The 22,094-nt window shown below is 36.9% G+C and overlaps 1 protein-coding gene, 1 long non-coding RNA gene and 1 pseudogene across 5 annotated transcripts; 1 reads left to right on the forward strand and 2 right to left on the reverse strand.

Annotated features, from left to right (window-relative positions):
• Positions 1 to 810: 810 nt before the first annotated feature.
• Positions 811 to 3,686, forward strand: LOC140858493 (uncharacterized). Of its 3 annotated transcripts, XR_012142060.1 has the most exons (5): positions 811 to 834; positions 1,173 to 1,275; positions 1,412 to 1,551; positions 1,897 to 2,044; positions 2,587 to 2,836. It is a non-coding gene; the product is annotated as an uncharacterized lncRNA (long non-coding RNA). The 3 variants fall into 3 exon arrangements; XR_012142061.1 differs by lacking the exons at positions 811 to 834; positions 2,587 to 2,836 and adding an exon at positions 3,460 to 3,686 and having other exon boundaries at positions 844 to 1,275; XR_012142059.1 differs by lacking the exon at positions 811 to 834 and having other exon boundaries at positions 844 to 1,275.
• Positions 3,687 to 5,719: 2,033 nt separating this feature from the next.
• LOC105047134 (uncharacterized) lies at positions 5,720 to 9,717 on the reverse strand (annotated as a pseudogene).
• A 2,989-nt stretch (positions 9,718 to 12,706) lies between these two features.
• LOC140858494 (uncharacterized) lies at positions 12,707 to 22,040 on the reverse strand. Of its 2 annotated transcripts, none has more exons than XM_073259273.1 (6): positions 21,906 to 22,036; positions 20,830 to 20,883; positions 20,594 to 20,729; positions 18,264 to 18,459; positions 14,182 to 14,201; positions 12,707 to 12,982 (listed from the first exon to the last, which is right to left on the reverse strand). In XM_073259273.1, exons 3-6 carry the CDS (start codon positions 20,707 to 20,709, stop codon positions 12,952 to 12,954), a joined length of 363 nt encoding a protein of 120 aa, XP_073115374.1. In that variant the 5' UTR covers positions 20,710 to 20,729; positions 20,830 to 20,883; positions 21,906 to 22,036; the 3' UTR covers positions 12,707 to 12,951. The 2 variants fall into 2 exon arrangements, with proteins under 2 accessions (XP_073115374.1, XP_073115373.1); XM_073259272.1 differs by lacking the exon at positions 12,707 to 12,982 and adding an exon at positions 13,008 to 13,248 and having other exon boundaries at positions 21,906 to 22,040.
• Positions 22,041 to 22,094: the final 54 nt, after the last annotated feature.

A 22,094-nucleotide genomic window follows, 5' to 3' on the forward strand; every position in this document is an offset into this window, starting at 1 on the left:
TTCATGAGACTTAATACTAGAGCTTTGGGGTACTGGTTCCATGAGTCAGGTGGAATAAGATATAGGATAAATGAAAGGGTCCATCGTTCATCCAACGGCTGTAAAAGATGCACTTGCACCTGTGGCAAGTAGGCTTGGGGTCTGGACTCGAGGATCAGCTGGGGCCACGCCCCATTATTCTTCTGGAACGGACGGATGAAACAGTGGGAGTTAGGATTGGAGGATAAGGTGCAGGTGGGAAAGCTTTTAATTCAGCCCTGTGTTGTCTCCCTCTTTTGTCTCTCTTTAATCTCCTCCTATTCCTATCGTGACAGGCAGAAAGAATAATGAAAGATTTAAAAAAAAAGGAAAAAAACAATTGACCTTCGTTCATGAATAAAGATGATGCAAAAGTTTCACCGTAGATAACTAGTCATTACAGAACTAATACAAGATTTCTTCCACTCGCTTCACTCACTCGCTCCGGAAAAAAGATCCTATTTTTGCTTTCCTAGAACATAGAAACTCAAGATTATACTCAACAGTTCCTCTCCATGCTTGTAGCCTTTTTTATTTTTTAGGGTGGGGAGGGGGGGGTGGGGACATGCTTGTGGGCTAATTGCATGAACGTCCATATCCCTTACCCAATCCTCCTAACCCGTTGTCACCATGTGGGCCCACGATACTGTCTTCCTTTAGCTGTCCGATCCACATCAAGCTTTTGCAAGGCGGTGCACCATTACCTAATCATGGTGGAATCAACGCAAACGAAGGAAATGTACGCCGTTTGCACGCCGGTCACCATTTTATGTCCACTCCCTTCTATAAATAGGAGGGTGTGCAAGAGTCATTTCGGTTCTTACACAAGCATTAAGACTCTTTTTATATACATATTTCCTAGTCTAGCTAATTCCCTTTGTTGATCTGTTTCTCTAGATTATATATGCTAGCTTGTTGTTAGCAAGAGGCAAAGGAGGCATGTGGTGATGCTGTTGACAGAAGATAGAGAGCACAGATGATGACATGCAAGACCCATTGCATCTCACTCCTTTGTGCTCTCTATGCTTCTGTCATCACCTTCAGCCTCTTGCTGAATCCACCTTAATTAGTTCTCGAATGATCCCCTTTCTTTTTTTATGAAAGTTCTCTAATGATTTCACCATGCTAATCTGTTTTTTTTTTTTTTTTTCCAGACTACCTCGAGAAAGACTTTGATGGAATGCTGGAGCAGTAGTTTCAGAGATTTGCTTTGTTTTGGCTCCTATTTGGTTTTCCATGTCAACCGCTTGTAACTGGGTCGTTCTTAAACCTTTTGCCTCCAAAAGATTGTTTTCTTGCAGTTCTTATATGACTCGAGGATTGTTCTTTTGAATTACCATGGTTAATGTTTGGCAAAGCATCTGTAACTCTTACATATATATCTTAATTTCAGGTATCATGTTCAGCTTTAGCTATCGTGCAAGTTTCTGATACAACGACAATCTCAAGTTACTGAGGCTAACCCCTCGCCAGCAACATATTTCCAGACCCGATATTAATTTCCAATCTACTACTACAACGGAAATTCTAGAGGTGCGACTCCATCCCCAAGTTCCACTCCTAGACCTCCATGTTCACGTGCACCACACATGCAACACAAATAATCCTTTAATCTAGAACTTAAATCAATATTGAGCAGGACATAGATGCTAATTTCTGACTCCAAAAAAGGGGGAAGAGGCCTTAGCAACCACATAGCATAATTCATGAAGTTTTAGTAGAGCACTTGTGCTCTAATGATTTTGCTTTGGTAGGTAGTCAAATTTATCCTTCTTTCTGAACCTGAACATCAATTAGGTGTGATCACTATCTCTCAGATAATAGTTCCAATTAATTCACCACATATTTCAGATATGAAATCAGTCATGGTTTATCCAGGGGATGTTGGCATCCATAACTGAAGGCATCCTGATGATGAGTCAAAGAACAACATCTCCTACAGTGGTTACAGATGCTTTCTTGTAGCCTCTGGTTCAATTGCGCATGCTAGGACTTGAAACAACTAAATGAAATTAACTATTGACCTGTAAGTAGGACCTTTCTTCCCTTCTTATTTTATGAATTGTTGAGTTGTTTTTTGGTTTATAGATCATCTTCAATTTTTCTTGTTTACCTCAATTTTTGTAGATTCTTTGTTTAAACAGTTGCGGTATATGGTTAAACATAGTCAAGAAAATCTAATATTGATACCAACCTACATAAGTTCGATTGCCTAAATCAACATGGGATTGGCATCTATCTTAACTTTCCTTGTTCGAAGCTTAGTTGTATTAGTATGGTTTACATGTGCATGAAGATGCTTTCCTTGCTAGCAGCTTAGTTGTATTAACATGGTTTACATGTGTTTGAAGATGCAAAACAATATCCCTATCCTCTCCCAACCCCACCCCCCCACACCCCCTCTCTTTCCCTCTCTAATTCACTGGCTCTTCTAGATCAACATCTAGCTATAGCTTGACAAAGTAGACCTACATTCTATTCCCATAGATATCATGAGATGTTCAGTAGCAAGAATATGGGGTATATGCTAACAAAGTAAACATATGTTCCGATCTTCTTGAACAAAAGGAAAGGATAAGAGTTGGGAAGAATCTGCCTTTGCAATTAGAAGGGAATTTCGGCTGAGCACTCTAGCGTGAGGAAACGAGGCAAGGGCAAAGCGATGTGGTGACCCTTGTAAGTGGGCGAGCCACCACCGGCAAAGATGATAATTATTCAGTTACTAGACACCAAGAATGGTGGTCTCAACAAAGATTCCTGTGGATATATGTAAAAAGCAGCGGTTTTGAGCTGAGGATATATAGCACTTGTTCTTCTATTTGTTTATATATTTCTTTTATCTTTCTTATTGAATGAATTGGTTGGGAGCTGAATAATATTGATATCTCATTCCGTAAAACAAATGTTTCAATATTTTAGCCCAAAAGAGAGAGAGAGACAGTAAATTAGTATGGTGCGATGCAAACTTGAAACAGATGAGATATTGTATGCTTCTGCATGTGCAAGTGAAGAAGTGGACAAGCTAATTGCTGGCCCACTTAAATCAAGTAAGTAGAGGCCTAGATAGGATAAACGAACAGAGAGACAAGCAGACCGATAGTGGTAAAGATATTGTAGGGTATAGTTAAGGTGTATCCTCATTCATTCATACAAGTTGAGACTCAAACTATCAAGAGATTTTATACCCACACAAGTCATTATATCTATGTATAGAAGGAAATTCTCCGTTGCAATTTTGCTTAATTAAAAAAAAAAAAAGAAGAAATACTTCTCAGTTTCAGTTTTGACTTCATTAAGCTGTTTTAGTTTGATTTTGATGCAGCTTCATTATATTATGGCTTTAGGCAGTTCTTTTAGTCCAGCCATGTCGTTTGTGCATCACCTTTTAATAGCATGAGAATATACAAATGGTTTGGAGACCTAATTAGAATCGGCATGCAGATGAAATAATTGAAGGAAATTGATAAATGGAAAGCTCTTGAGGATGTTTCGGCACTGTCATTGCTGGATGATGTACAACGAGTGACCTGATGCTTCAATTCACAGATAATTCCACTAAATATTATTCAAGTGGATACGTATCATTGGGGTTGTCATATAAATAACCAAAACCAAACTAAATTTGTGACAGACTTTAGCTTTTTTGAATTTCAAACATGGCCCTTTGGTTCAAACTTTACTGTTCTATGCACTAATGGTTTGATATTTGCCTTGGCTTGCGCAATAATTGAGTCTTCATAATTTATATCATATACACTTGAAGTTGATCAAGGAAGAACACATTTGTTCTGGTTACAACCCTTCATGTCATGCTATAAAGCAAATATGGGATGGTTTCCCTAAGGTGGTTGCATGTATGGTTGCCATTAAACTTCTGGGAAACACTCATCTGGAGTAAGGCTTACTGCCAACAGGAAAGAATTAGGATAAACAAGGAATTCCTAGAACAACTGTGCATCTTATGCTCCCTTCATAATTTTAATATGAGCTCGCAATTGTGAGAATTTTAAGCATGTAATGAAAGATTCTGGGATAAATCACCGTAAGATATGTGAAATTGTCCTTGAGACTAAAGCATGAAAATAATAAGGAAAGATCAGTCCAGTCATTTTTCTTGAAAGATTTTGAGTTGGCACTCAATATGTTAGTCTAAAGTTTGACTAAAAACTAATGGTATGATAATTCAAAGTTAATGTGATCATATTTGAAGGAACTGTTCTTTATTTTTTTTTTTTTTGGCAAAATAAGTAACTGTTCTTTAAAGGAATTTTTTTTCAACCTTGTTGCAACACTTAACTCTAGCTATGAGAATAAAAATTGATTAAATATTCTTCATCATGTTAACATCAATTTAATTCGGCCATACCACTTGGATTTCAACATTTTTTCACATATTTCTATGAGCAATCCGGTAGCATTGAATCTTCTTTTCGAAATAAATATAGCTAAGACTCCAAGGTATAAACTATGAGAGCTACAATCCCACACGGTCACACCCATATACAAAGACATGTCCCAGCATTTTCAAGGAAAATTCCATGGTATTAAAAGTAGTTTAGTCTTATGATAGCAAACTTGATTCATACCAGCCTTAACCACAAGATTTGCCAATATGATTGCAAGTTCTAATACATCTTAAATTCATGCAATCTCGAGATATACCAACATTATTACTATTTTCAGTGCATTTTATATTTAAATTACATCAAAAATAGCAATTATGTTGGCATATCTCATCCTTGCATGAATCAATACAAATATCAATTACTAATATTTAAAATTCAAGTTTAAAATGCATTGAAAATGATAACCGTATGGGCATATCTTGTGAGTGCATAAATCAAACCTGCTATTGGTGGATAATGTTTGAAATTCAAATTCAAATTTAAAATGCGTCAAAAATGATAATCATACTAGCATATGTTGTGGTTGAAGCTGGTATGAATCAAGTATATATGCTATTAGCTTACCACCTAAGTATGGTTCATCTCATGCTTGAAGACCCATAATGGCTAGTTTCCATTCTTATTTTGAGTTCCAAATATGATTATTTTATGCAAACCACTGACAAAATTTCGTGACAATTCTCCCGGCACCATGACCTACTCCCTTAAACATGATGATGTGCTTCGTGATGCCTTGATCTTTTTGGTAGTTTTCCATGGCTGCAGCTTCCATGTTCTAAGTTATAATTTTGCAAGTTGGTTAGTGATTGGGAGGGTCATATGAGTCAATTAATCTTGCACAAGGATAGCATTACTAGAGCAACAGACATCTCATCAAATTGACAAGGTGATTCATGGTATCCTAATTTCTTGACATCTCCAAATGCTAGCCTCTTTGATGGATGAGGTTCGATTATAAACTGGACATGCTAGATAAGTTTGTGCAGGCACTAGGGTAATGGAGTAAAGTCTAGTCAAGTGTATGCGCGCGCATATAGAATGATCAATGACAAGGACTAAACATAAATCAAGCTCATATAGGCTATAGGCTTTGTTACCAATCCAATTCGACGAAGTGTGATATTATTCATGGAAAAGCAACATGATGCACAAGCAATGCACTATTTGATAATTTTATTATTATTACTGGTCTTTTTTATAAAAAAAAGAATTATTAATTTCGCACGTAGTCATCGAAGAGGGGCAAGATTAATTTGATCCAGGGTTTTCGCAATCCAATAACTTTACCAACTATACTAGTTCGCATCCACTTTGTGAATCTCATCCAAAGCAGCTGTTGCAATAGAATTGGATCCAAAAGGACTAGGTGTAAGTTCCAAACCTTCCACCTAATTACATAATATAAGAAAACCTTATGGCAAATGAGACGAGGCATAGCTAGAATATGCGCTTCATACTAAGGAAAAAGTTACATCTCGTGCATGTCTATTCTACTACTAATTAAAAGCAAAAATCCTCATGAGTTCTTACATCTCTACCCACATTACGATCATAAACGCATCACTACCACAGAGATCCAGGTGAACAGAGTGAACGACGCATAGAACGCCCTCTCCACGTAGGCGGCGCAGACGCCACCGTCCCTCCATGCGGTGGTGGCGGCGGGCACGGCGAGGAGGAAGCTGACGTGAGCGTGGTAGCGGACGGCGAGGATATGAAGCAGAGGGAGATGGCGACGAACATCACCGACGCGTCGAGGGCCGTCTTACTCCGTAGACCAACAAGGCGGAGGCCGCGGAGTTGGCGGCGGCGGTGGTGCCGACAAAGACACGGATGAGGGTGATTACGGTGGTGGCCAGCACTGTGGATGCCATGATATTATTGCGCACTGTTTGCACTGCTACAACACCGCTCTCCGGTGGGTCCTGGTCATGACGGAAGGGAACATGGGAGAAGGCTTGTTCATTGCATGAGAGAAAGTGCTGCTTTAAGGATGCAAATGGCTGGACCAGGGGGAGACTATTTTAAATTTTTCATGGTGCAAGCCTTGCACTCCTCTTGACCACTGTAGAACTTCGTTGTCCAAAAAAACACTGTAGAACTTTGGCTTGTACTCCAGATAATTTGCATGTCTACATCCGTTACAGTGACTACAATTATTTGTTGCCGTTTCATTGGGCCCATTGTTTGTCCAACACCGCAACCCCCATTCCCCAAAAACAGAAAAGAAAAGGAAAGAAACCATGGCCTTTTCCCGATTCATTACACATGCATGTATTTTTTTATTTCACATCAACTATATATCTAATAGATAGATTTTTAATATCTATATAAATCAAAAAAATTAAATAATATTTTTTAATTGATATTTTTATTGAGATCCCAAATTTTTATAAATAACATCAAAACAAATATGATTTATGACCCATGTTGACTATTAAACAGTTGAATACCTATCTATTGACTACAAACCGATCATGATCGTGACATTTATGGCCGGATATAAAAAGGTGTCAATCTTTATTTTGATAAAATTATCATAATTAAAATAAAAAAAATATGTAAAAATTTATTAAGTATATATTAATTATATATAGATCTTAAATTTTTTTTATAAAATCAAAAAATTTAAATAATATCTTCTAAATATTTTTTTAAATATAAAATTTTAAATTATTATATAAATATAATAATAATAATAAAATAATTAATAGTTATTATTTATATCAATATTATATTATAGCAATCAATGTATAACATAAATGCTGCATAAGTTTTTACTGTTTATTTAATAAAAATAATATTTTAAATTAAAATAATGGTCAAATTTTTTTAATGGTCAAATTTTTTTAGTATAATAAATAATACATCAAGTCGAAGATAATGTTGATAAGCAGTATGCGGTTCTGGCACCATTGGAGGTGGTCAAAATTCGGTGCAGCGAAAGGTGATGGTGACGTTTGACAGTGCAATACTAACCCGTGGATGAAAAAGAAGTACCAAGGAGCTCAACTGTATTCTGACTTTGTTGGATTGTCTAATTCTTAGTTAGATACCGGCAACCTTCAAGTATCAACTCAAAAATCTGAGTACTTCCCATCCTCCCAGTCCCAGTCGCCTTGTCGTCAGTGCTTAAAGGCTGCCAATTTTTTTCTTTGATCCTCTACCTTTTTTGAACCATCGGCCGGCAATTTTTAAATGATGGCACCTTGACGTATTCCAACCCTATCAGCTTCATTGAATTAAATCTCACCAAATGAATTGACTAGGCGATGAGATCATAATTGTGTTGGTTCTGTGATAACCGGTGTGAAGACCCTACTCTCCTTCTGTTTTTAGTACATCCAAAATAGGTACTTTAACCGGAGAAAAACACAGGAACCCAATGATGCATGCAACCAAACATATCGATAACAACGAATACTATATATCTCAGCCTTCAAGATTTGAAAAAGATCATATTAAATATGGTTTAAATTTTGATATAATTCAATTTATCATCCAATCTAACTATTTCGAGAAAATGATCCGAATGAATTTTTTATGAAATATGTAATGCACATTTTTTTACTATTTAAGCCGTTGCATATTTTTTATATTTTATTTTTTGATATAGTAAGATATCATATCATATTCGTCCATCGGTGTAGATCAAAAATCTAACCACATAAATCATTATATTTTATTTTTTTATATATAAATATTTATTATTATTTTAGATTTCATACTAATTAACAGTTAATCTTACAATAAATTTGTACGAACTTCGTCATCCAGTCTCAGTAGAAAATCTCCTCGGTCAAAAGAAGTTATAGATGCCTCAATCATAGATGTCTTTTTTAATATTGTCCATCACACCTTCTTGAAGATGGTGAATGCTTAGTAAAATAAAAGTTAATGAATGACAATAATGAAATCCCTCACTACCCTACAATCTTATGCTATAGGGTTAAACATAGTGACATATTCGTCCTTGTAGGACTGGGTGGACCACCCAATATTGTTGATAAGTGTCACCAAAATTGAAAGAAGTTTCAATCTATCAAATCGAGCATCCATCATTCTGATTCACTTAGGATGCGTTTGGTTAGTCATTAAAAAAATATTATTTTTACCTTTTGATTTTTAAAAAGTAAAAATCAAAAAGCAATGTTTGGTAACACCATGAAAAGCAAAAATCAAAAAAATTAAAATAATTATTTTATATATAAAATAAAAATTTTTTGCTTTCCAAAACTTACTTTTCTGATTTTTTTTTTGCTTCCACAAATCTAAAATGCAAAACTAAAAAGTACAGAATCCGAATTCTTCTCCCTCGTCAAGCTCGTCACCTCTCTACCGCTTTCTCCTTCTCTTCCTGAATCTTTCTCTCTCATCAACTATTTACCTGTCGTTCCCAAACGTTGCTTTTTGCTTTATAGCAACGTAGTTATCAAACATATTTTTTATTTTTTATTTTTACTCAATAATAAAAATTTAAAAAAATAAAAATATTTTTTAAAAATTAAAAATCAAAAAATGTAATCAAATGCACCCTTAATAATCAGCCACCGGCAAGTTGAATGGATATTCTAAATTTTTCGATAATTTGCTGCATTAGCAATTGATGAAATTGTCATCAATTTTTCTTCTCATGCTCAAGTGCATGCCTAACTCCATGAACTGTAGAGAAAAAAACCTGCCATGATGTGCCCAAACTTGGTCATTCATTTAGGTCGCATCAATCACTTTACCACTTTGTCCCAATGAAGAAGATTCTCCTCTACAACGAAGAAGATTCCCCCCTCCCCCTCTAACTCGGGAACAAAGTAGGCGAACCTTTCAATTGCTAGTCTTTTCAGCAGCTTGGAACACATGGCTGGTTTGCATCTTTTGATGCTTTTAGCTAAAGTTAGCAGAGGAATCTAATCAACTGCACATTGTAACAGCTCATACAATCCCCCTCTTTTTCTTTCAATCAAATTGAAGCAAAAGTGGTCAAATTACATCTGAGTTTGTGACTTAGTTAATTCTTAGCGTATTCTTTGATTAGAATGTATAAAAAATATATTTGTCAGACTTAAAACTCCTGGCATTGGGCTGTGAAACTCCCAGAAAATTAGTGAACTAAGAGAAATACAGAGACAAGGAGAAAAGATGGGAGGAAGGAGCTCACATCAATCATGGTTCTGACGCAGCGCTGCCTGGCGAGGGCGTTTAGGCCGATAACGGTGTGCGTTGGATGCCGGAGTACGGTGAGGAGGAGCCCCGAGTGGTAGGTGCCCGCCACCAAGAGTCCCAGGGGAACAAGCATCAGGTTTTAACTTTTAAGTACTCCACTGCTCTCTCTCTCTCTCTCTCTCTCAGGTTGGAAGATGTCAACGACCGGCATTTGATTGAAAACATGGGGAACCAAATTCAATCAAATCCAAACCATTTTTTTTTTTTTTTCATCAAGACTCCCAAGCCAACCAGACCTGGAGATGACGAATATACCAATCCAAGCTAAAGTTTTTTATTTTTTGTATTAACGAAGTTTTCTACCAGGCCTACTTAAATTGAACCGGTCCAATTAACTCAAACCAACCCAACCTGATTCAGCAAGAAATTTGTTCGCCTTGTAAAATTTGGTTTCGGATTAGGCTTAGGTTTGGGTCATTGAGTCCATTGTCGGGTTTGGGTCACATTGCTGAAGTTGGTTATATGCTGATCCTTATTCCTTGACCCAATGGTCTAGATCCATCCGAATTGAACCAGTCCACTTGGGCAAGTTGGTTTGCGAGTTTTCTTTTTTTTTTTTGATAAAAAAAGCAATACTATTTACGTTGGTTTCCAAGTTTGAAAGCACAATTTCTATAAAAGACTAGTATGATCTCTTTGCTCTATTTTTCTAAAAAAAAAAAAAAAAAAGAGCATAGTTTCTAATATAAAATATGACTCAGTCTGTTGAGATCATTCACTCGACATCTATTGGATCAATCTTGATTTGGATTCCTGTCCACTCATGCAGCGACTCAACCAATATTTATCATCTGAGAGCCTTCATCTCCGAGCTTTCTAAAATTAAAGTCAATTTTGATGATAGTACAACGGTAGAGTTCTAAACTATATTCTTGATTCACGGTCCCGACTCAAAATTTGAGGTGGCAAACGGATGCCACCTTTTAGATATTATCGTTCCGAAGGTTAAGCCATGAGCTATCTGGACAAACACCATATTTGAAAGGCCGACACAGAGAGCTGATTGTCTTGTCATCAAAGAGGATTTAGCCACTATGATGAATTGGTGCGAAAGTAGAGGATAGTTGCGATGCACTCATTCTTGCAGGATATTTGGCAATTGGTGAGTGACTGTGCCTCCGTAGATGTCAGTCATGTTTATTGTGGATGAATACTGCCACCGATTAGTGGCTATTTTTTTTGCAGTGTACTCATGGGGGGTCTCAATGCGATGGTTATTCATGTGCCTTTTTATATTATCTTTTTTTCCGATTCTTTTGATTATATTTATATTAGATTTATATGAGATCTCAAATTTATTATTAAAAAAAAGATAAAGAAAAGAAAGAGGACCTGCAAGTTTTAAAATGTTCCATGAGATAAAGCGGCTAATTTATATGGCAAAGGGTGCATTGTTCGTTTTTTTAAGAGAAAAAGTTCGACCACATTCATGTTAAGGTGGATGTCCCTTAAGAGAAAGTCCAATGACGAGAGAATAATTAGCATGGGAAAAGAAAATTTAAAAATTTCAGGCGCATAACATTGACCCGTGCCAGTTAGCTAACCGGACTTGAGGATGTTGGGTTATAGCATCCACCACAAGTGCAAATCAATAGTTTAAACTACTTTATAATTTGCAGATCTCACGACGTGGGACCACTCTTTTTTATAATAACCAGCAGCGCTTTATATTTCAAACAATCCTATATTTGATGAGCGAATCAAGTATATCTAGCTTGACCCTAATTCATATGAGAGAGGACGCAATGGCGCCTCATCAAGATGACCCATATGCAATCCAATTAACAAATTATGGATTTATTCACCAAGCCCCTTGGCCAATAATAGTTCCAGTGTCTAATTGTCAAGTTGGTTCATGATCTTCATGCTCCAACTTAAGAGAGTCATCTTGACTATCATCTAATAGTTCATCATCTTATAGTTATCCTAGTCCAACAGACTTCCATGCTTCAAATATTTGAATTGCATGAGACCTAGCCTACTGGGTTTCCACACATTAAGCTCCTAAATTCTCAACTCTTCTACTGTTGTATCTCACATGTACGCTATATATATACAGAGAGACCATACGACAGTCCCACCATTAATCCTCTAACTTCACACTTTTAAATTTGTTTTCCATGTACATGACGTGGAAATATAGGATCTTCTGTTATTTTACATAATGCCATCAGATCTACATAAAATTAATTATTTTGTTTAGCTGGTGCCCGTCATTATCATGTATGGAAGCATTTGCGTCCTATCTGGCAGATTTGCCACACATGAAAATTTTGTCGAATGCAAGCATTGTCATCGAATATTATGCATGGGTGCTGCACAGCAACAATGCAGACATCAAATCTCAAACAGCAAGCATCTCACAATCTGAAGTCAACCTCAGGCATCCGTTTTCATTTGTGTTCACATGCTTGCATGTGATGTTCACGTGCTTGCATGCATTCAAACAGCACCTGGGGCGTGTGATGAGAAGACGTGATTCCGATTTGCACAAGCTTTTTCCAGTATAAACAACCACCATGATTGGACTAAACAACTTATTGATGTAAATAAATTTTTGTCAGGTTTTCCTGCCATCTGCCACCATACACCAGACTAGTTTCATAAGCGGATGGGGACTGCTCCAGGGAAATGCAGGCAACAAAGTCCGGAGCCGATGGAGAAACTAATGCACAATATTGCATGCATGCACGATGCCCCAGTACTCTAATTTTAGCAAAGACATTAGTATGCCTGATTCCATCATTCGAGTGTGGGGAAATTTGCAAAATCATATTTTCAAAGATACAATGACAACTTTTATTTCTAGTTTCAGGTGTTTTAAAATCAGTAATTATACCACTTAAATAGTTATCATAAAAAAACTTGGCAAATTCATGAGCTATTTAGTACATTGCCTGCTTATGGAACTAATAATCATGTCACACTAAGTTTCAATAATCTACGCTTTCAATAAAAAGACAAAAAGTTTTCAATCACCGATGCTGAGTTTCAACAAGAAGACATCAACTCTGCATCACCCTTCAAGTGAAAGCAAAAATGAAAATATTAAAAAATGAATCTTGCAACTGAAAAGTTGAAGTACTGTATCTAGTCATTATGTATCCAGTCATTATAGACTTACGTGAAACAAAGTATGCATGGAAGACATCTGTGCCTCTAAGAATACATCAGAGAAAATGAGGATTTTGCTCATGAAAGAAAAGGTAATACATCAAAAAAATAAGCCAGAGGGCTTATTTGATAAATATCATCCGCTCTGCATGACCTTTGAGCACAACCACAAGCTCCTACAAGTTCCCCTTGCTCAGAATATATGAACAATGTCATAAGCAAATCTGAAAATTGTCAAAGATCTTGCAATTGAAAGTTGAAGTACTATATCTACCTTATCATTATACAATTATGTGAAACAGAGTATGGATGGTAGGATAGCTGGGTTTTCTCCATGGAACACATCAGATTCCCCCATCCCAACCCCTAAGTGCTGGATGCAAAGCCTTTTGAATTGTAATATAGACGATAAACGTAAAAAGAGTTCAGCCGGTGAAGTATTTGAGTGAAAGGCAATTGTAGGTGCAAGCACAAGTTCTTCAAATTTTGTCTTCAGTATTGGGTGTAAGAAAGAGCGTTTTGAATATCAGCTTTTGAATATTTAAATCAAAGAGTAAAATATAAGTAAAAATCTTAGAGCTTACATATAAAATTGCTTTTATATCTAGATACTAAAAAAAATGAGATGCTCTCTGACATGACTCTCATACAAAGGATAAAAACTGTGTCACCTTCCTATTGCTTCTCAAGCTGGTAACAGCTAGAAATGGAGCAGCAGAAGTACTACCTATTAGTTGTCTAACCTTTTTCCGGGTTTTTCATGGTGCCGCAGCACTGCTCTAGAAGCAACTATTTGTCAAGGGGTACAGTGAAGCCATTTTCACAAAACTCCTCCTAATATTATTTCTTGGATATTGAAGATTAGTAGGTTATCCTTGAAAATACTTTATATATATATATATATATATATATATATATATATATATATATATATATATATATATATATATATATATATATATATATATATAAATATATACGTATATTTATATATATGTATATGTGTGTGTGTGTGTGTATACATATGTATATGTGTATATATATATATATATATATATGTATGTATGTATAAATGTATGTATGTATGTATGTATGTATGTATGTATGTATATTACGGTTATACACACGAAGATACTAGTACATAGCATAAAGGAATGGATGGACCAACCAACCAATAGAAGACCCAGAAGTATACTGTGACGGTATCCACTTGCCAAGGTTAAAGTTGCTGATATTTCTTTTTCACAACCAATTTTTAGTGGCAACATAGGAAAGGTAATGAGACAACTGAGGGTGACCTGATTTTGCAGAAGTTCGTGAATAAATGATAGTAAAAAATATAAATCCATTAAAACAAGCAAGTTAAAGAATGCGTAAAAGATGCAATAATGAACATAAACTTTCTACTCTGATAAAAGGATACGTCCAGAACAGCACGAACGACTGCAAACACATAATTAACACAATGTTAGAGAAAATACTTAGCAGTATCAAGCAAAAAAAAGGTGAGGTAGAGATGCAAACATGGCAAATATATTAAAATGATTTTTCAGATAGGACTCTAGAAAAGTCTTTGTTTCACATATTATAACCTCATCATTTTGAAGGCATTTTATATTTAATTCAAACCAGAATAGCCCTTTGGATACTAATCTTCACAGTGAAGGGCACCTACCATCTATATCAGTATCCATTATACAATTTTCGAACTTTGTCACTTACATTTCCATCAATGTGATCTGTAGTGAGTCTACTGTGGCTAATTAATATGAGCAGTAATTCTCAGTATTCTGACTTCACATTCAAAATTATCTATCATTCACCTAAATCTCCCAAGATCCCTCAATTTGATCCCAGATTCATGTCTAAAACATGAATCCAGTGTTCTTAACAAACTGATCAAACCAACAACTAATCTCGATACACAATTTTTGCAAGCATCTTGTACAAACAAGCAAGCAAAAATGGGTAGGACTGTGACCATGCTAGCTATGCAATGGCGGCCCTTGCACATTGACTTATCGGTGTTCGTGGCTTGATCTACATAAGTCCTTCCTCCACCAAGCTCCCAAAAGCAAAGAGTTTGGATCTTCATCGATTCAGGGTTGAACTGGAGAGGTCCAGTCTCTAAATCACCGCCATCTATGTCTTGCACACAAGGCACAATTGAGAGGGCCCCCAGTGGTACGTGGGACAGCATGTGGCATACCTGCTCCACAGTACATTAATGGCTGTGATTGAGAGACCAGACCTCTCCGGTTCAATGCCCTGGAGAGGATCTTGTTTCTTAGCAGAAAACCCCTCCTGCAGGTTTGATATGAGCTAATGAAAAATTGGAAAAGGGTGTTATAAACCTTATGACTCAGTTCCAAGTACCCATTGGCTTATCAGTACTGGTATTGAGCAGTGGAATTGGAACAAGTGCTAGGTGCTAGTTTAAGTACGGTGCATACAGCCGGCATGAACTAGATATGGCTGGTGTGTTGCTTATTGGATTAATCCAAGGATATTACACTGCTAGTTCATATACTTATTAGAATTGATCATTATGAGACTTCTCCCTTTGAAAGCTACAATTTTATCTCCTTTCAAAACCTAGTTATTTTCTAGCTGTTCTTAATCCACTGCTGATTTGATAATCAAGCACTTTGGCTCAGTTTTGACAAAGAATAACTGTGAACTAACATGTTGAGCCAAATTCTTAGCGACTTATATGGCTTGCTTGTATGACACATTCTTTATAACTAAAAAAGTCTTAGACTTATGATTTTTCTCTAGAACAAAAAAAATTCTGGAAAAACTAACTAGCTTATAATTCAGGAACAAACCTATAGTTGTGTATAATTATTACATTTTTGCTTCTTTTATTCATGTTATGCATTGACATGGTAGTGCATAAATGGAAATGGCGGAAGGATCACATTGAATAATTTCATTTCCATCTAATGACATGCTGCCATGTCAGCAAAAACCCATATAAACAGTTTGCATGCAGTGGCATTTTACCATAAATCAGAGAAAATGAATAACAGGAATTTTTGGAAGATGAAAAAAGTTCTATATACATGCATGCCAAGACGATAAAAACCAACAAAAATCCACTCACTAATGGCCCAATATCCCAGATAATGCCACAAATAACCTCGTATGTTCTCTAGGAAAACATCCTAATCCAACCTTATATAAAATCTCCCAGTCTAAGACCTCTCTCTTCCTGAAGAGTATCAACCACCAAATACTTTTCTGAGCTACAGCTACCCACTCATGTACAAACTATCCATCTCCAACCTCCTCTTCTTTAACCCAAAGCATAGATCGGCAATTCTTTCTTTGAAGCCAGATTAGGGTTCTGGTGTTGTCAAAGGCGTGCCTCTGTGCAAGGCAACAGTGAAGCCCATCTAAGCACCTTGCCTGTAGTAGGGCAAAGCCCCCATAGAGACATACCAAAAAAAACCTCAAAGTTACATGCCTCATTGCAGCTCTAAGTTGCAAAAAGAGATGTGCCTTTTTACATAAAAAATTCAATCTCATGATTAGATCTGTAGAAATAAATCTCAACCATCGACCGAAGCAGCACAATTGAAAAGAGAAATTAATTGAGAAGCTGACTCGTTAAGGGGAAAGGGGGGAAGAGGAACTCTAGGGTCTAGGGTGGCAAGCTGCTTCTCTCTCTTGGGTGCAGCATCAAGCCATCAACCAAGTAAGCTTCTTCTTCCTCTTCCTCTTCTTCTCCTCCTCCTCCTCCTACTCTTCTTCCCCTCCTTTTCTTTGGATAGGGGTGTCTATGTTAATGTGTGAAACAAGGGGATGAAATCTCCCTTTCTGGGGAAAACAGGAACTCCGGGATTTGGTGTGGGCCTGTGGCACGCTTCTCTCTCTTGAGTTGGCAGCATCAAGCCATCAACCAAGCTTGCTTCTTCTTCTTCTTCTTCTTGTTCCTCTTCCTCCTCCTCATCTTTGGGTAGGCATGTCCATGCTACCACGTAAAACAGGGGGCCAAAGTCCCCCTTTTTTATGCATCTTCCTCTTTGAGATGCTACCATGTGAAACAAGGGGCTGAAAGGCCTCTTCTTCTTCCTTTTCCTCCTCTTCTCCTCCTCTTTGGATAGGGCCGTCCATGCAACTATGTGAAACAAGTGGCTGAAGTCCCCCCTTTTTCATGTATCTTCTTCTTTGGACAAGGGCATCCATGCTACTGAGTGAAACAAGGGGCTGAAGTCCCCCTTTTTTGCTCCTCCTCTCCTCCTCTACTCCTATATAGACAGGAGAGTCCATGCTACCATGTGAAATAGGGGGCCGAAGTCCCCCTTTTTTTGTTCATCTTCTTTTTCAACAAGGGAATCCACGCTACCATGTGAAATAGGGGGCCGAAGTCCCCCTTTTTTTGTTCATCTTCTTTTTCTTGCGTTGGATAGAAGATGACCAAATCAAAGGAAGGGGAAGGGGAAGAGAAGAGTGGCGGAGGAAAGGGGGGTGGGGGTGGGGTGGGGGTGGGCGTTGGATAGAAGATGACCAAATCAAAAGAATGTAATTAGTATCTAAAATTCTTGCGAAGTTTTCTTTGAAATTTTAGGACAGGTTGCCTAAACAAGAGTGAGGGAACTATTATATATTTAGAATAGAGGTCAAATAATTAGTTATTGAAGAATAGGTTGTCAGATTGTCAGATCATAGAGCCCATATATGCAGGTGAGTGTGCGCATTTGTCTACTGGCTGCCTATATATCAAGTGGAGAAACCAATAAATCAAGTGGAGAAACAAGGTGATCGTTTCCTCTGCTCTCATCAATCCATAGTAATAGTAGAAGTTTGTTGGTGCTCGTTTGATGTCTTTATGGCATGGCATAATGTATAAGGAGTTCCTCTAGACATCCAAGTCTAATTAAACATTATTCATAAATACTTATTAGATAGCAGTAAATCAAACAGAATGATTGTCTATCAAGTTTCAGGTGTGAGGTTGTAGAACAAGAGAAGTAATAAATGGTAGTTTCATCGATATGTTCTCCAGGTTACAGTTCTAACTTCTGAATTCTATCTAATACATTGTTGTCCAGCTGCAGACCTAAAGCCAAGCTGCACTGGAGTCAACACATCAACACTGTTACGCAAACCAGAGTTTGGAGTTCCTATCATGCTAAATGATACACAGAAAAAAGACCTTGTATTATAAACTCCTAGGAAATGGAATGCTGTATTATATTACACATGAAAACTGTTCAAGAATCTCCACCCAGGAAACCAATCAAAGGATGTGCAGGATTTGATATACCATCCATGTTACTAGGGAAATAGAAGAAATTTCATAACTTACGAAGCACAAAGACTTAAACATTATGCATCAAAAAGATATGGGGCACATGTCTAGGCATAGATACTCTATTTTTTTACATGACAAGTGGCTAGGAAAAATAGACAGTTCATGTATTACCAAAGCAATTACAGTTGCACTTTATAAACAGACAAATTCCACAAGTAACCAATATAAATGAGTTAAAATCATACCATAAGGCCGCCCAGGAATCCATCAAGTACAATTCTGTTCCAACTATCAAAGTATTTGTGGATTGAAAATTTTGCCTTTGCAGCAAATCCTAAAGAAGCAGTTGTCATAATCAAGAAATAAAAAATGAAGCCCATCAAGCCAGTAAATCCCCAAATTCCAGCAACCACTCCACCAATGATAGACAAGAAGGTACGACTGCAGCGACAGAAGTTGACTGGTTAGTTTTCTGTTGGTTTCCTTCCCATTCCGGAAAGCAAAATAGTGAACCCCATCATGGTTTGGATAAGGCATCTAACTGATACATTAGTTTGAAATTAACAATAACAATATTTTTATGTAAACCAACATTGCCTCTTAACCACATAAACCAAGAAGGTAAATTTACAAGAAACAATTAGCAAATTATACAAATAATTTAAACAGAAAAACAAACAAAATAATATGTCCAAGCTGTCATCTGCCTAATAAGATTACTGATGCAATATTTCCTTAGCAACCATTATTGATTCCTTGCCCACACCATTCTAAACATAAACTTACATATTCTACATTATTGCACAAAATGGTTGAAATGCTCAACAGAAACCCAAAAAATTATTTTCAATCTATGGCTGATATATTTTCATCTGAAGCCTAACAAGATAATTAAATAAGTCATGTTACTGTAGCAGATACTACTCATGATATTCATGCTACAGTACCTGTGAACGGTAACCGGGTGCTTCTAAGGTTCATTTGGTGATTAAGGATTGTATTAGGTTTTTTTCTATTGTTATAATAGGGGTAATGAATCTATTAATGTAGTCTTGGATGGTAATGCAAATTTTATTGGATTGAAAGTAGGCCGCAAGCCTTTCTCTTCTCCTCTTTCTTTTCCCTTAGTCCTAACTCTTTATGATCCATTATTTTCTCATCTTTGCATATTGAATGAGATTTAATCACATTTGAATTAAGTTGGTTATTATCTATATCTTTAGTGGAGCCTTTGATCGTTTATGAGGCTACATCAGAGCTATAAAACTTTTACTGAATTTCAGAAAACATTAAGAATTTGATTGAAGGCTATTAGTTTCATTCCTTATGTAAAGGATTATTATGTTGGTGAGATGATAACAGCCAATTCTCTACATATTGAACTGCTGATAAAAGTTCAAGATAGGATGTATGCCACCTGAATATATCTCAGTTTAGTTCTTATTAATTTGTTGTTTGCATGTGAGAGGACTGAGATCAGTGTAAATCAAAGACTATTTTCAAATAGGAGACTAATTGTTTTCTTTTTTATGTGTCTTAGGTATTTTTGCTTCTGTTTGGGCATAAAATTGATGTTCTAGGAAATATTTGGGTAACCAGCGCATCCGTCACACTTGGAAAAGCATTGACCAGCCTAGTGGTAACAAATTGCATATTAAATAATGGACCAAGACCACATTTGCATGCATATTAACTACATTGTTTTATTATAATGATGCCAATTGTTATAGCAACTTGCATAAAGATTGCCAACTAAGTTTCACCTAGCATTCGAGGAGTTTGTACCTGTCTTCTATCTCCTTGTCAAAGGAATAAGGAATCTTTTGTTTCTAATCCTACTTCATACTTTTGTTTCTATTCTTTTTAGGCCAATCAACATTTTATTCTTGAAGAGAAATTTCAAGCCTAAGCCTTTCCATGATGAGATGGAATCACCCAAATTCCTATTGCAATACTCTAACCTCAATAATTATCCCCATAATATGAATTGTATACCATTTTCTGCAATGCTGTTTCTACAATTCTTCAATCTTTGTTCTTCAACCATTTGATCTTTGAAATCCTTAGGTTTTGTTCTCTAACCCTCACTTCGTAAAGCCAAGTAGTCCTAGGACACTTCTAAATTGTCCTAATATTTGTTTTCTAATACTATCGCTTAAATCTTCATAAACTTAATTATAACAACAAAAAAGAAGGCCATAAATGTCCATTATTCACAGATGTATGAAACCTCTAAAAAGAGATAAAAATGAGGTCCAAAAGAGCAGCTCATAATTATGTCACTCTTAACTCCAAGGACACCTAGGAGGCAAAAGTAGCAACAGAATAGTCTACATGCATAGAGGAGAGTGTCAAAAATCCAACCTTTAAGACCATGTGCTACATATTCCTAAGCACATACATAGTATATAAAAGAGCAGTCCGCAAAGTTACACCCAGATGTCACTAGTAATAACAACATGATCAACTTTTAAGTATCATATAATTATCATGTAAAACTTGAATCTATAGAAGCAATATTCACCCAAAAATCATTGATCTATTTATAAATTAATGTTATGGCTTGAGATTGAACCTATAGTAGATCGATTTAATGTTGCTCTGAAAATTCTCAGCATTGAAGATTGGCATATCATTGCCATCTTCATCCAATCTCTTCTCAGAAGCTCTCCCATCTTCATGCACCGCCATCACCACTTTCCTTTACACCTCTAACAATTGGAATCAACAACAAAAAAAAAAAAAAAATCAAAGAGAGAATTGGAGAACTAAAAGGAATTAGGGTTAGGGTTAGGGTTTTGAAGTTCCAACCTTCTGCTCCAAAAATCACCGCTTGTCCGGGTTCTCGTCCGTCCTGCTACAATGCTAAGGAAAAGAAGAAGAATCACGAGGAGATGCAGGAGGTGGCAGGGTGGGAAAGGTATGCCAAAAAGAAAACATAGCAATAACAATGATATATCTAATGTATCTTTGTTATTATTATGAAATAACACTATCTAACTAAAAAAGTTTGTAGCATTCTTACATCATTGCTATAAGTCATTCAAACTGCTAATAATGGCCATAATAACACAATAGTTTCATAATTCCAACCCAAAAAAAAAAAGAAAGACTTGGCTAGGTAGCAACTTATTATGATAGTCTAACAAAATTGGCTCTTGAGCCGGGGCACTATTTAGTCATTATAGCAACATTAAGCCCATATTCTAATGTGAGGAATTTCCTCTACTAAGTATGAAGAGAAGGGTTTTATAAGGTGCTAAATAGTGCAGTTAGAAAGGGGACAACCAGTTTAGGGTCTGTGTGGAAAGGATATGATAGGCCCAAATCCTACAGGATTTGGAAATCCTATGGAATAAAATCCCATTTTCTTTCCTAGCCACTGTTTGGGGGATTGAATTATGGCATAAAAATCAATAGGATGTGGCTATAAAAAATAATGAGCTCCGAAGGGCATTATTTTTTTCCTACGATTACCGGGCTCTATCTTCCCACCGCTATCGTGTCGACGTGCAATCTCCTCTCCCCCCCCCCCCCCCCCCCCCCGCCTCCTCCCCCATTCCAAGTGCCCCCCTCCTTCCTCGCCCTCCTCCGCCTTTTCGTCTCCCTCCCCCACGCCCTCCGTCTCCTCGCCGCCTTCGCCGACCGCCGCGAGGGCCCCTCGGTGCCACTGCCCTCAACCTCCTCGTCGCCGTCCTCTCGCTCACACCGCCACAACTCGCACAGAGTCCCATATGCTTGAGAAAAAAACCCCAATCGGAACCTAAGAAACCTCTGATCTCCCTCAAGTTCTCTCCTTCCCCACGGATCTCCGAGAAAAAGAATGAAATGAAAAGAAAAAGACACGAAAAGAAAAAAATGACCAATCTTCGTGAGAAAGGTCTTACCTTTGAATTTTTTCCGTTTATCCTTTGTTTTCTTCGTTGCTTTCCTACGATTTCCCCTGGTTTGGCGCTTGGAGAGGCCGAATACGGAAGCTTATATGGCTAGGGTTATGGGTTGGGTATTTATATATTTTTATAATAATTTATAATAAGGATCGAGTAATAAGTATCCAAGGACAAATTTCAAAACCA

Source organism: Elaeis guineensis, chromosome 6 (assembly GCF_000442705.2).
Source record: "Elaeis guineensis isolate ETL-2024a chromosome 6, EG11, whole genome shotgun sequence".
Classification (NCBI taxonomy): Eukaryota; Viridiplantae; Streptophyta; class Magnoliopsida; order Arecales; family Arecaceae; genus Elaeis; species Elaeis guineensis.

What these genes read in the sequence shown, in the direction of transcription:
- LOC140858494 (XM_073259272.1), bottom strand. Translation starts at nt 20,709, where the DNA reads ATGGCGGTGCATGAAGATGGGAGAGCTTCTGAGAAGAGATTGGATGAA. An exon ending in ATTAAATCGATCTACTATAG is followed by an intron (nt 18,460 to 20,593) that starts GTTCAATCTCAA and finishes CTGTCGCTGCAG; the next exon opens with TCGTACCTTCTTGTCTATCA. An exon ending in GATTCCTGGGCGGCCTTATG is followed by an intron (nt 14,202 to 18,263) that starts GTATGATTTTAA and finishes ATGTGTTTGCAG; the next exon opens with TCGTTCGTGCTGTTCTGGAC.